The sequence below is a fragment of the Pomacea canaliculata genome, linkage group LG12, assembly GCF_003073045.1.
Source record: "Pomacea canaliculata isolate SZHN2017 linkage group LG12, ASM307304v1, whole genome shotgun sequence".
NCBI lineage: Eukaryota > Metazoa > Mollusca > Gastropoda > Architaenioglossa > Ampullariidae > Pomacea > Pomacea canaliculata.
The window spans coordinates 2,420,393-2,434,584 of NC_037601.1; the positions used below are offsets into that span (position 1 = coordinate 2,420,393).

The following is a 14,192-nucleotide window of genomic DNA, read 5'->3' on the forward strand; positions in this document are numbered from 1 at the left end:
AACACAGGTGTTCAATCATCTGCCACTATAAAAAAGCGCATTTAGACAAAGTAAAAATAAATGTGAATAAATACCGGCAACACCTTTATACCTCTATCACAAAATAGCAAAGAAAACGAGTTTGCCCAAGTGATGGCCCTTGTCATGACAGGCTGTCAGCGCTCACTACACTTGCGGACCAGATAAAACAGCAACATGAAGTGTCACTTACCGTTTCAGAAAAAAATAAACGGAATGAATTCTCACAGCTCTCAAACAGAACCAAACACACACAAGGTAATTCAACTTTCACATTCAAAAACACTTGTCAACTCGGCACACAGCCAAAGTTCAAAGAAAAATCAAACCACAAACAGTTAGGAAGGATGTTAAGAAACCTACCTTGGATTACTGGGCTGGCAGGCTCGGTGGAGCGGGAGGTCACGTGACAGATGTCCTGTAGTCATGTCGATGAACCACTCGTTGGGAGACTGGTTCACTTCAGACGCCTGTTCCAGGAAGACTGGTTCAGTGTAGACCTCAGGTTCTGGCACAGCTGTTACGCCGTACATGGCGGTTGTAGCACGACTGGCGCACCGTAGGTTACATAGCGAGACACTCACTTGCTTCCCCCGATGGCGCGGGTTCTACAATGACTGCTTCACTGTAAATGTCGGGTCAACCAAAGTTTTATTGGCCTCACAGCAGCACAGCAGCACATTAGCAAAGCCCGGCAGGCCTTCATCTAGAACTTTCTACAAGGCGGCCATGAGGTTCACACTCAAGTCACGACCTGACGATGTCATCGCGACCCACAGTCGCTCACAGCACCGCTGTCCTCATCGTCTCTGTTAGTGTGGTAATGGGTGGTCTGATGATATCCATCACCTCCTTTCTATCCACATCCATGAAGTTTCCAGAAGCTTCGTTATTTGCTGCGCCGGCGCCATTGTCGTCAGTAGAGGGTGCACACAGGAACTGCATCTCGTGCTACTAAGGACTGTTGCCAAGGTGACAGCTATTCCGAGGTCCGTGTGCGTTCACAGCATGAAGCATGTACCCCACTGGTCACTGAGCGCTTCAGGTGCCATGGTTACAACCCCTGGGCAAGATGTGAAACCCTAAAGGGCAAGTCTCATCTCTAGTTCTCAGCCGTGCCCATCTCGCAGACATTTTGTTACTTCATGCATGTTGCTTTATCCCAGGATATCTATCCACTGCTTTATAACTACAGCCCCTGGGGTAATCCAGCATCCGCGGGGTCTGGACACTACTCCATAACCACGGAGGCAAGACTTTGCCCTGGTTTCCACATTTTGCCCTAAGGCAACTACTCACAGCCTTTGATTGGTTAATTCAAATCATTTAGCTAAGCTGTTTACATTTTGTAATCCTGAGAAATGAACACTTTAGTTAACCATCTACCTTGTCATGAATCTGTGCTCGGGTCCCGGGTACATGGCCGTTCTGCTTGGCTGCTAGCGGCTCATATTTTAAAATCACTTGACTGACAGCAAGCACGACTGTGCACCCGACCCCAGGCCACCCGATAACAAGCCGCAGCACTTAAACAGCCTCTAACCGTGTTTGACAGTTACACTTCAACTGACCCTCGGATCTACCCTGACAATGCATCAGGTAACTCAATATGGCTGAAGGTGTACACAATGCTGTCGCAAGGATTATTGTTTATTCAGGGTACAAACAGCCTACAGCGGTTATGATTTCAACACCCACGAGATTAAAAAATATTACTTAGGTTACACTTAATAGGTTATTTACATTTTACATTTGTTTGCTTTCGTTATTTAAGCTTTTTATAATATCCTTTCATTTCCTCTTTTCAGTCGTTCTTAGGAAACATTCAAAACTGATTTTGTGAAATATTTCTTTGGTGGAAAGATAACATCTTCAAGTCTGCTTCATCAACCAGACCCTTACATCCTCCTCATGTACTAAATATCACATATCCTTCAGTATATTTCTTTTCCCTTGATATCAACACACAGAAAATAGTGATTATGGACAGATTTTCCTCTAAAACATTCATCTCAGTTCATCCCAGGTGGAAAAAGCTCGTTACAGCAGAGTACCTGTCTTCAAACAACCTGACAACAAAGCCTGTTGACAAACACCGATGACAGGTCACAGAGGACATTGTTTGAGGTTCTGTGTCACAATGCGGGTGTAACTGCAGAATTCGCCTAAAAATGTGGATAAATAATTTGAATAGAGGAACCTGAGAGTCCTGAGAAGACAAAGTCATCAGACCGTGTCTTGTTGAGAAGTCCGGGTGCAGGGTATCTTAAAGCACATTTTAAAAAAAACTTTAGGGTGGAGGGAGGAGACGGAGGCGCATGATGCAGTCCTGAGAAATGTCAAAACATGTGATACTGCTGTTTCAGTTACTGATGCTATGGCTGTTGTACATACATATCAGGGCTTCTGCTAAGGCTAAATTCTTTGGGTCCCAGGGACCCCTTCTTCAGATTTTTAAGGGTCCCTGTTCTTCGCCCAAATTTGAAGGGACCCCATTGACGAAAATTGAAGGGGTCCTCCGAACTTTTAATGCGTACTGTACGCAATGTTTTGCGTAAGCAGAAGCCCTGCATGTACAGCAATACAGTGAAGACCTGTCTACAAGCGACTACACAAGCGGTCCAACCCTGCAAGCATCTGATGTGCGCACAGTGCGTGCGTGCACGTGCTTTCATGGCAGACATCACAAAAACGGATTTGTCCATGGCGACTATTCAACTCTAACAAAATACAATTCTAGTTTCTTATTGAGGAACAAGTTGAACAAATCTTTAACATTGAACAACACTGGTGTCGTGGCGGAAACAAAAGAAGTAGTCTGTTAAAACAGTTTACTTTGATAAAGTAGGATACAAATGTCTGTACCTGAGTGACATCTGGGCTGCCAGCAGGTGCTTTGGTCTTCTAACGATAATTACATCAAACACTGGAGTGGGGGGACATCTTTGCGGGGAAAAAACCTATTGAGACCTCTTGAAGATAATTTTTGAGATAATTAGAAGTTTATAGGAATATATAACTTATATTTTTATATCTCATATAATTTTGTATTTATATCTTTCAACAAAATATACAGCGAGCTCCACACTTGAGAAAAGTTTATGTATACATGTATACATCAGGCATATCACGCACATGTAGGTGTGCGTGCGTGATCTCAGTCCCGACAGCCTGTGGTCTGCACTAGTGTGACGTCACACCTGTTGGTGTTTACCGCCTGGGAGCGATGTGGACCCAGCGATGCTTCACCCTTTCATTTATCGAAAGCCTGTCAAAGAATGATGCGTGTCTATGACCTGTTAAAGGCTGAACCGGTTTTTCTTATCCAAGTTTAATTTTTGCCCCTGCTAAAATAAAAGTATTGAGCCTCGACACAAAGTATTACAAATGTTGCAATGTTTAGAACTTGAAGCAAACAACGCAGACAAACTATTTTTATCGTTTTCCGATGGCTGCACTATGGATTAATGGATTAAACACTCCTAATTATCAGGGTTTTTAATCTGCTTGGAAATGACCTTTGCTAAAATCTTCTTTGGATTTCCTGAGGCACAAGCCTCGGCAAACGACAAGACTCAGCCGTAAAACCCACCCCACCCACACCCTCCTCACACACAGAAATCTCAATCTAGGTGACAAAAATTTCATGTACTTACATTACAACATACTCTTAATTAAGAGATACGCGACTACAAACATCACCAACCACAATGAGGTCAAAATCGTGACGTCACGTTTGTACACAGACACGCCTAATTAGCATATGATGCCAGCTCTCCCATTGGTTGTAGTCTTGACAACGTCAACGTATCCATGTGCTGATGTACAACTCTGAAGTGCTGCCGACTTGTCCTGTGGAGTATGGCGATGTTTGTAGGCGCGCATGTCGAGAACATAGGGAATCTTCACCCAGGCTTGAGGAGTCTCAGAGATATACCCAGTCATTGGGTGGAAAATGTACCCGACTAAACTTTTAAACTCATCGGCTTTCTAATACTAAACTTGTGTTTACACCAGATGGTGTGACTGTCGGGGTGGAGTAGAGGGGGCGGCTAGTGGGGTGGGTTGGTGGACTGTATGGCAGGTCCTCATGATGGGGCAGTTGTACCGGGTTTTTCGCCTTTCGAAGATATAAATGTTTGAAATTCTTGTCTGCTACCTAGCCGCAATGTGTCTTTCGCCAACAGATATCAAACTAAACAAAATTTTGATAAATAAATCATAGAGGAAAAGTACTCTCTCTATCTCACACACATACACACACCTGAAAGCTAAATCTCATCATTAGTCTAAGCCCCTCTACCTACAATTATTGACTGGAACCTGCTCTTGTCTCTGCCACACCCTCCTGTGTTGAGGGGGCGACAGAACCCAGTAGCCTCAGACCGGGATTAATGTCGGCTCATGATGACCTCTGACCGGCCATACTTGACCATCGGTGTATGGGCTACTGAACTGCGAGACAGAGAGCTTGGACTGTTCTTTGACTGCTCCTTGACTGTGTACCACACGAAAGATCGCTTTTCGCTCTCCGATTCTATTTGAAGAGACGCAATATTTGAGGGACTGAATACCTGATGGGAGGTAGATAGTGTAGACTACAGCGCTCACAGTCAGTACACCGCTAACACTTGGCACAACAGACAGGACACTGGTTGAAGGATGTATTCTATACAACTGTACAACCATCAGTCTAACAAAACGTCTACAGGTTGTCTACACAAGACAAAACTGTTTAACAGATCACATCCATCCCGAAAAAAAGCAACTGCGGTCTGCAGCGCAGTGAGCACAGTCGAAACTGCTGGCAAGTTCTGTGACCTAGTTTGGCGCTGCACGGTCTTGGCTTGACCTACATTCGGTGACTCAACCCATATACATGCCGTGTGTCTCAAAGTATACTTCTCGCAGATAACAAAATCCACCACATGACCGCCCCCTCCCTCACCCAGCACCAACCACCAAAAAATTGTAAACATACTGCATCCAGCGAGGTCCTGCCACTGGTGTACATACATACAGTATATACACTCGGCAACAAAGTCTTACAATGGCTGCTCGTGACAGGAAGTCCACAACATAAATACATACAGTACATTCGATGAACCGTGACATTGAACTGCTAACAGCTGTTTGTACAACAGGAAGTTCGGTATAACTTGTGAGTTATTCACACATTGCACACCAGTTAAAAAACAATCACAGTTACACAGCTGCAACACAGCTGTAACACAGCTGCACCGGATACCACAGACTAGTCTCGCCATCAGCCAGTATATCGACAGCTGTCCTACACTGCCCGCCATATTCGGCATGAGTAATGCCTTGTACAGCTGCACCACGTGCTCTACAGGTTGACTCAGATGTACAAAATATTTCAACCATGTAACCACGCGCGTGTTCACCTGACAAGTGAATACCTGTACAACAGCCTGCAGACGTACGCAGATGTGAATTGTGAAGTTAATAAACAATTTGAAGAAGTGAAGTGTGAACGGTGTGGGCAGCTGTACAAAGGGTGGGCGGCGGGTAGGTACTGACAGCTGTGGGTACACAGGTCAGCTCTGTACTGCACAGTAAGATGCACAGCTGCACGCTTGGCTGACCCCCGGCCTCGCCACACGTCACAACTGTCACCAACTGCCAACACAGCACCGACACCTGCTCGGCACAGTGCCAGAGTTGTCTGTGTCTGTGCTGTGTTGCGAACAGCAACAGTCGCAACCATCATGCAGTTGCATGCGTTTGTTTGTCACAAAAGAATCTGTTTACAGTCTACATCCTCTGTCTGTATCTACCTGCTTCAGCTGGAAATAGTCTGGCATCCACAGCAACGCCAGGTTCACAATATTCTGCTACAGAGGATCAGACAAAGCTTCAGAGACTGTGAACACACTGACAGACAGCTGACAGGAGTGAAATACACTTTTAAAGTCCAACTTCCCCGCGAATAGAGAGGATGATCAAAAGTCACTGAGTACCCATAAAGTGTCAGTCGGGTATATTTTCTTTCTACATATTCTTAGTTTTGTTTTCTTAACTCCAGCATTCCCGGTGCTTATAGATACACGCTTCCTTGGTTTGTTAGGTTGCTTTATTGTTGTTTTTACTTTCATTTTATTATTTACTAACAAATGTTTACTTGTGGTGTTGCTGCATGCTGTGATTGGCTCCTTGATGTCGAGGACCGTGTCGGTCTGTTCTCAACAAGTCTCGTCACTCATCGCCAAAGCGGAAGGAAAACTCGTGTCGGCCTCGTGCACAGACTTGGTGGCGATCCAAAGTGTCTGAAATATTCTGAGGGTCTGACCTGGAGACTGGCAGTCGGTGCCAGGGGCCAGTGTGTGTGTGTGTGCACGGATTGACCTCATGAACTATTTTGTTTTCGTTTTGTAAGTAGGCGGTCAGTGACTTTCGAACATCAACAAAATCACAAACATGCTTCAGGTGTCTGGATTGTTATTCACTCGCTGGTAAATACACTCTGGTTATCACATTAAAACAATTATTGGAAATAATAATATTAGTAACAAGAGACCGAGTAAGATCACATAAACACCTAGGTACATGAAACTATGTATATATATGTATACAGTACATAGTAAGACTAAATATAATCATGCTTGTAACAAAGGTAAGCCAAGAAAGTAGAACTGAGGTCTATCAGACAACTCCAACAAGAGAAAGCACACAACTCAACACTACACTTTGAGCTGGCCGACACAGGTGTGCAGGTAAGTACCCAACATGGCGCCTGCCTCACCAGTTCACGTCCAGTGACATTCCGCGATCACAGTCACGCATGGGTGCGCCTCGCGGCTCCATGGCAACACCAGAGAAGTGATCAAAGACCAGGCGGCGCCGCTCAAGGAATGGCAAGTTCAGTTCTCTCAGAAAGCAGGAGGAAAGGGGGCGGTGAGTGGTGCTCACTGTCAATTCCTTGCTCACTCCGGACTCCGGACGATGACATAAACAATGCTGATAAACAACAGTTTGTAAACATTTCTCCTACACCTCTACAACACGATCAAGACAATAAACTTGTTGATATCACAGGAAGGGAAAGACTCTAGCATCTGAGCTCTTTGGTGTCTGTGTAACAAGATGGTGGCTGTAACAAGATGGTGACTGTGTAACAAGATGGTGTCTGTGTAACAAGATGGTGGCTGTAACAAGAGACAGGCTTGGCTGCGAGCTATGATAGTAATCTATCAAGTTCTATAGCTCTGTAAACAACAACAAACTTATTATTTATTGCGTTCATCTTAACAGAACTAAAGACAGCGTGTACCTACGATAAGCGTGTATGTGTGTGTGTATGTGTGTGTATGTGTATGTGTGTGTGTGATCTCGACATAATGTGTCAACAACACGAACACACAAATTTTTACCTGTGGCATTCTTTCCTGCAGTAACAAATATCTACACTTTGCACATATTTTGGCAAAATAGTTTACAACGTCCTGTGCCATCTTCGATAGGTCACGAATCAGGGGTCAGGCTGGGACGGTTTCATTCCTGATTCAAAACACGAAAAGCACTCGTCCACCGATCACCCAGCTGATGGCAAGTCTTGGTCTCACAGGTCAAAGGTCTTTCTTCACAGCAATTTCCCCCTTTTGCCTCCTTCCACATCTTCTTCAGTTCTGTACCCTGTGACACGTGTTGATGTTCGTTCTGTAGTAAACACAGGCTCGTGCAGACCGAAACCGTTTAGCTAAACCAAAAGAAAACAAACACAGCTTGTAACGCATGTTCCTGGTGACGAACACCGACGCAGGCCACGCGCTAGGTAGGTAGAGAAGCCCGGATTATGATCACGCATCACAGCTCTGGTATCTGCCAACAAACACCGGCAGCATCACGCACACACGCACGAAGAAAGCGGTTCGGATGAGCCCACGTGACCCTCCACGTCACAGGAAATGGATCCACGAGTTTTCCGCCTCCGTGGGAAGAGTCTTGGCGAAGCACTCAAAGACGTAGTTGTTGCCGAAGTTGCTGTCCCAGTAGTCACAACCGTTGGCGTTGAAGGAGACGGCAAACTCCAGGCGAGAGCCCACCGTCATGTCGGGGGGCGGGACGATGGTGAAGCTGAAGCGGTCGGTGGCGCCGTCGTTGGAGCCCATGACGTATGACGTGGTGATGTCGTGGAACGTCGTCCACCCGTTGGTGGTGAAGCGCACGCGAACATTTTTGTGGAAAGCGATGTTGGCCACCCGCACGACCCCGGTGATGGTGGTGCCGGTGATGGCCACGGCGTTCTCCAGGCAGACCTTGTCGCGCATCACGCGCTGCACGAAGGTGTCGCTGCAGCCCGGCTGCTCGAAGCACGGCATCAGGTGCTTGGTGCCCATGTCCTTGCGGTCAAGCCTCAGCCCGGCCTGCAGGTCAGCCATGGCCGAGGCCGGGATCTTGGGGGGCGACTCCAGGTTGAGGATGTGACGCACGGACTCCAGATCGAGGCCCATGGCATCCGCGAAGCGCACTACTTTCTTACGCCGCGGAGTCCCTGGCGGGGTCTTCTTGCTCTTGAGGGACGTGGACTTGCGCAGTTCCGTGCGCGTGAAGTTGAACTCGCGGTCTTGATACACGGGGCTCTCCGGGGACAGGAGGTCGAAAATGTTGCACGAGGCGGAGTAGTCGTCAGAAGGAATCGAAGGCGTGTCGTCGATGATGTCGCCAAGGTCTTGCTCCGACCTGGCCGCGGAGGCTTGCTCGCTGCAGTCCTCCAGGTCATCGACAGTGATCTGGAGGTCGGTGGTGACTGCGGCCTGCCCGCTGCTGTCCTCCGGGTCAGCGAAAGGCGAAGCAGCCTCGAGGTCGCTGGCGACCTGCTGTACGGCCTCTTCTAGCGAGGACAGCACCTCGTCGCTCCTTGCCGCATCGTCTTCCAGACAGTCCGCCTCCTCGGGACTGTAGTACAGCGAATCCCCCGACACGCATGTGTCGTCGCTGGCCTCACTGATGGTCGACTTGCCGTTAACGCCGTCGTCTACCTCCAGATCGTCCATCATGTTGACAAAAATGCCCTCCTCGCTGGTCAAGTCCGAGTCGGGGGACTCCACCGCCAGGCTGTTTAAATAATCATGGGGATGGTCTCGTTCGTCCGGGGTAACACTCCGATCCACTTTCAGTTGCATAAGCGGGTAGGAAGAACTGATAATAGGGGACGGAGGGAGGGTCATGGTGTTCTCAACACTCACGTTCGCGCTTTCCGGACCGCCCTTTGACCCTAGTGTCATCGCCATGGCTTCCCCTAGGCTGTCCGCCATGGCGCAGCTGGTACACGGTTGATGGAGTTTCAGTTCCGGTCTGTCGTGTCCTTGCAACGACTCAGATTGTAGTGCTAGCGTCTGTTCCAGCAGCAGCTGTTCGGCGCGAGCAGCGGCGCCGTGACTGCGGTAATGTTCCTCTACATCAGTCTGCAGCAACTGCCGCTCACGCTTGGAGTTGTGCACGTACGCAGAACTGACACTGAAACGGTCCAAGTAACTCTCGCCAGAATACGACAGATTCCGTGGCAAACAGATTAACACATCCTCTTCGCCTTCTGCGTCCGCTTTAGCACACGAGCATGGGCAGAAGTACATCCTTCGCGTCTCCGGTGCAACACACTACACCAACACCACCACCAACACCAGCACCGACACGCTCCGAAACGAGGGCCACGTCTGAGGCCGATGAGATGAGAGAAGAATCGCACTCTGTATGCTGTTGCTGCAGTCGGCGTGAGATGACAGGATCAGTGACGGCCATAATGTTCACTCACTGTCTCTCTACTCACCGGCTCGTGCACGGGGCAGGCGGGTGTTAGTGTTGACGAGGGCTGGTGGCCAGCACCTCTCAGCATGGTGAAGACCGGAGCGGCACCCGAGCTGTAGCCGACTGAAAGCGTAGATATATATAAGCAATACTGCAGCAGGTCGTTATTTTTAGTCGAGGGTTGAAGCTTCTAGTAGCGTCAGAGTCTCGCTCTCACACACACACACGCACACACGCAGCCTTCGCCGTCATTGACGCACTAACTTCCGTGACCTAGACCTCGGTGAACGCCAGCTCAAGGTCGTGTACTGACGCTGCTCTTTTCTCAACTGCACGCGCTTTGTCCGTCTCTTTGGCTTGTATCACGTGATATTTTCGTTGTATTTTGTTGCTGTCGTGGTTTCACTCCCCATCGATCGCAGGCAAACGAGTAAACTGAAGATAATCCAGCCGAACGCCACAATAACAATGTCACGGAAGGTGAGTCGCTGACGTCCTCACTGTGTTAACCACGTGACGAAAACATGACCCAGAGGTTATGGGACCGACCAATCAAACAACGATAAACAAAGCCACATGTCGGCTGCTCGTGGTGGCTGCGGATCTCGCATGTTTCTGTCCCATTTCCCGCAATGTCGCGCTGGAACAATAGGGGACTAGCATGTCGCTCTGGGTACACAGGCATTGTATGCTTTCCTCGTGTGCCCCGCGCACTTCTACAACAGAGGATTAAATTTCGATGGAAACATGTCTGGCTAGTGGCAAGGGCACGTGAGTTTCTGTCACAGGGACTAGACCCATGGCCGACTGGATCTACGCATGCACTGTATTGGTTTTACTGGAACATTCTTTGATGATCGTTGGGAATTAACTACCCTAACCAGTTCCCAGACTTATAGCACACAATATGAGTATTGTTAAAAGTGGGCGATCGGGTGCATTGTGGTTTTATCGGATTTCACACACGCGCGCCCGCACGTGTCCTGGGAGTTATCTACCTTTCGCAACTCTCGGGCGTGTATGTCAGCAATAGACTACACGGAGGGGTTGAGGAGAGGAGTAGGATGTTTTGTCATAGGATATATAACTATCATAATTAGTTTTAGCCTTGATGAGCGCATTGAAGACTTATTTGTTTCAGAAATTCCTTTCCTAGCTGTCTTCTACCATTCTGGTTTTTATTATCTTGCTGGATCAGAAGCTTGTGGTGATGGTGTTTATCTTCCTATTTTGTCTATCAGTGTGTTTGTCTGAGAGGACGGGTTGTAGTTCTTTGTGCATGTTGTCACAAAATCGATCGGCTTTCTCTCCCTCTTACTGCCGAAACCATTTTGCTTTGTTGCAATCTCAGTCGTTTGACTTGTCACTATTGACTTGATCTTTTGTCATCGCTGATATTTGTCTGTCCGCTAAATGACGACGGTTCCTCGCCACAGCCTGATGATATCTTTGTACATAGGCGGTCTAGCTGCTCAGAGGCAAAACGTTTACCATCATCTTCAGTGACGGTTGTGGGATCGAATTTAATCTCCAGGACCTGTATAGAGCCGAACTACCACACCACTATATATAGCTACTGACTCATCGAAAAACGCCACCGACTAAATCCCATTATAATCCTTGAAATCGCCGTTACCAGCGATGACGTCATTCAACGGCTGCAGTGCCGCTGCCGTCCCCCATATTTACCCCTCTTTTTTCCTTTTTGGAAAAGGATAGGCTCATCACACGCTGTGGATGCGCTGGCAGATAACAACTGACTAGCATTACAGCTTTAAGAAAATTACAGGTGTCAGCTGTTCTTCGTCAACGGCAAGATCAAAAACTTTACTGAAGTTAGGAAGATAAATGTTTGACACAAAATTATCATCCCAGCCAAAGAATTGGAAGTTCATATAAACATTCATGCAAATAAACAACAAAAATGACCTGAGCTATCAAGTGCAACAATTTTAACATGAGCACCTGATGATTTATTCCTGATTTTGCACAACACTGTTATTAATGAAGTGATCAATACAAATTTTGTGACAGAGGATCATACAAGTAGGCACACACCATAGCACTGCCTGTTTTTTTTAGTTTTTTTTTAACAATGCCCATTGTCTTAAAAATTGGTAGCCTAATGATGATAAGATACAATGACTAAGTAAGAATCTCAATGATCCAGTAATAAAACATGTTAATGGAAAAAATTCTTCTTCAGTAACTTAACCTTTCCCTGTTACAGTGTGATCATTTGTTTAGATTCTGGTTGATCATATTAATTATCATTATATTTAATGCTTTCAAAAATACTTGTGTGAAATTTAATACTTCAATGAAGAACATTTTATTTAACTATTTAATTTTCAATCAGATATTTTGCAGAATGCTGTCTGCGCACACAGTTTTAACAAAGTATTATATTACAGTGTGCATGTACATAAGAAATTATTTTGATAACATAGACATGTGCGCTAAGGACTTGCTCTCGCATGCACACATCCACCCCCATACACACATGAAAGGAACAACAGAAAACTTTAATATACAGTGACTACACATTCTGGGTTATCACATCCATGTTAATGTTTACTAATCATACACAGTTTGCACACAAAATGAATTTGTTTTAACTAAAGCAATAAGAAAAACTATACCAAGTACTTTCTATACCATCTTTCATGACTGATGAATGCAGTAAATCTACCATCAGATCCATATGTAATGCTAAAGATCAAAATCCCTTTACTGAACAAGGTCTTTTACCTTTTCGCCAATATTTTAACTAAACCTAAAGCTTATGCAATCTACTGTCACATCACTACAGTAAATAAAAAGTAATGCATACTTTGGTTTGAGATTTGGTGATAAGAAAGGACCACAGCTTTGTAAGTTTTATGTTTCACAAAGTATTCACAGTTGTTTATTGATATTAGCATTTGCTACATTGCAAATGCTTTGCACCGCAGTCTTTAATATTCCACAGAAATAGGAGAACATCCAGAAACAAGCCTTCAACAGGCGACTCAAACGTCCAGTGGAATAAGGGAGATAATCTTTACATCATCTATCTTTCGATGACCCGGAGAGTTTTTGAGATTCAATAACAAGTTTCCCCTCGCTATACATTTGGCCAATCACCACCTGTGATAAATCAACACCACTTTTTGATATAACAGACACAAATGGTGTAATCTAAAAGTTTATGACTTTGATAACTATGTTCGATTTAAGCGCTCTGAAACTGAAACTTAAATACAAAGTAAAACAACCAATAACAATAGTACTGATACAAGACCAAAAAGAATTTAGATAGGTAGTTACCTAACACTGATCAGAGCTTATTTGTTGAATCACAGCAGTATCTCTAGATAGTGACTTCCATATTTCACTAAAATCTACCTACAAACCACATCATCAATCCGATTAAACCTAGGTTAGAAGATTTCATATTGTGACCTGTGATAGCTTGCAATTTTATTAGAAATCTGTTCAGTTTGGGTAACTGTACACATTCAAATAAGAGTTAAAATAAGAACTCTTTACAAGGCAAGATGGTAAGATACCAGCTACTAACCTGCCTTTGTATAACTCTCAGGTTTTCCTCTGCTTCTTTAATAAGCTCCTGAATATGTACTAAGTCTGTAATCTTCTTGTTGTTTTGAAACTCATCCCTAGTTTTCCTCAATGCATACATCCTGAAAAAGAGACAGTAGCATTACTGTGAGTAATGTGAATGTCAAATGACATAATATTTCCAGATTTATTAATCGTGACATGACAATGCAGGATGATAATATTAAAAAGGAATAAAATTCCTTAGAGACTTAAACGTTTTTCATAGTACACAATGGTACCACCAATAACATACCTTTAAAATGTTCACGGACGGCTGGTGTATGCCGTCCGTGAACATTTTAAAGGTTTTGTCTAATGCTTTCTCCCAGCATGTCGGCATAAGTGACGTAAGGTCACTCGTCAGAAAAATAAGCTGTGTACTGAATTAATGGATTCGATTCCTCCTGTTACCCTTCACTAAATTTTTATATTCGACATATCTTAGTATAGTTTTATTTTTACATCAAGTGCGGTGGTGGCAAGAGAGTTTTTCACATGCAAACATCGTTGTGCGCAAGTTAGTAAAGACGGTTCTAAGTTCCCTTGTAATTTGCAAGACCTGCAAAAGTCGCACTAAGAACTGATTTGAAACAATATGGAAATTCTTTTGCGCACAAACCTATAGTTGTAGTCGGGAAATTTTTTCCCTTCTCGCAGCAGGTTTTTAGTACAGCGTCAGTACTTGCGATCTTGCGGATGTCATGATGGTGTGTCTGGAAACCGACTGTCGTAAAACGTAAAAGGTTACCATACAAATTAGAAATTAGACTTTGTTATTAAAGATTATATGACAAGCAAAAATCATT

General features: G+C 45.2%; 2 protein-coding genes across 2 annotated transcripts; both read right to left on the reverse strand.

Moving 5' to 3' along the window:
• Positions 1–381: 381 nt before the first annotated feature.
• Positions 382–10,287, reverse strand: LOC112576963 (glycogen-binding subunit 76A-like). Its single transcript, XM_025259861.1, has one exon. It carries the CDS (start codon positions 9,609–9,611, stop codon positions 7,935–7,937), a length of 1,677 nt encoding a protein of 558 aa, XP_025115646.1. The 5' UTR covers positions 9,612–10,287; the 3' UTR covers positions 382–7,934.
• Positions 10,288–11,708: 1,421 nt separating this feature from the next.
• LOC112577173 (LYR motif-containing protein 4-like) lies at positions 11,709–14,089 on the reverse strand. The gene is given in 4 exon segments (XM_025260170.1): positions 11,709–12,912; positions 13,346–13,466; positions 14,006–14,052; positions 14,054–14,089. Coding segments are annotated over 4 exon segments (285 nt in total). The 3' UTR covers positions 11,709–12,831.
• Positions 14,090–14,192: the final 103 nt, after the last annotated feature.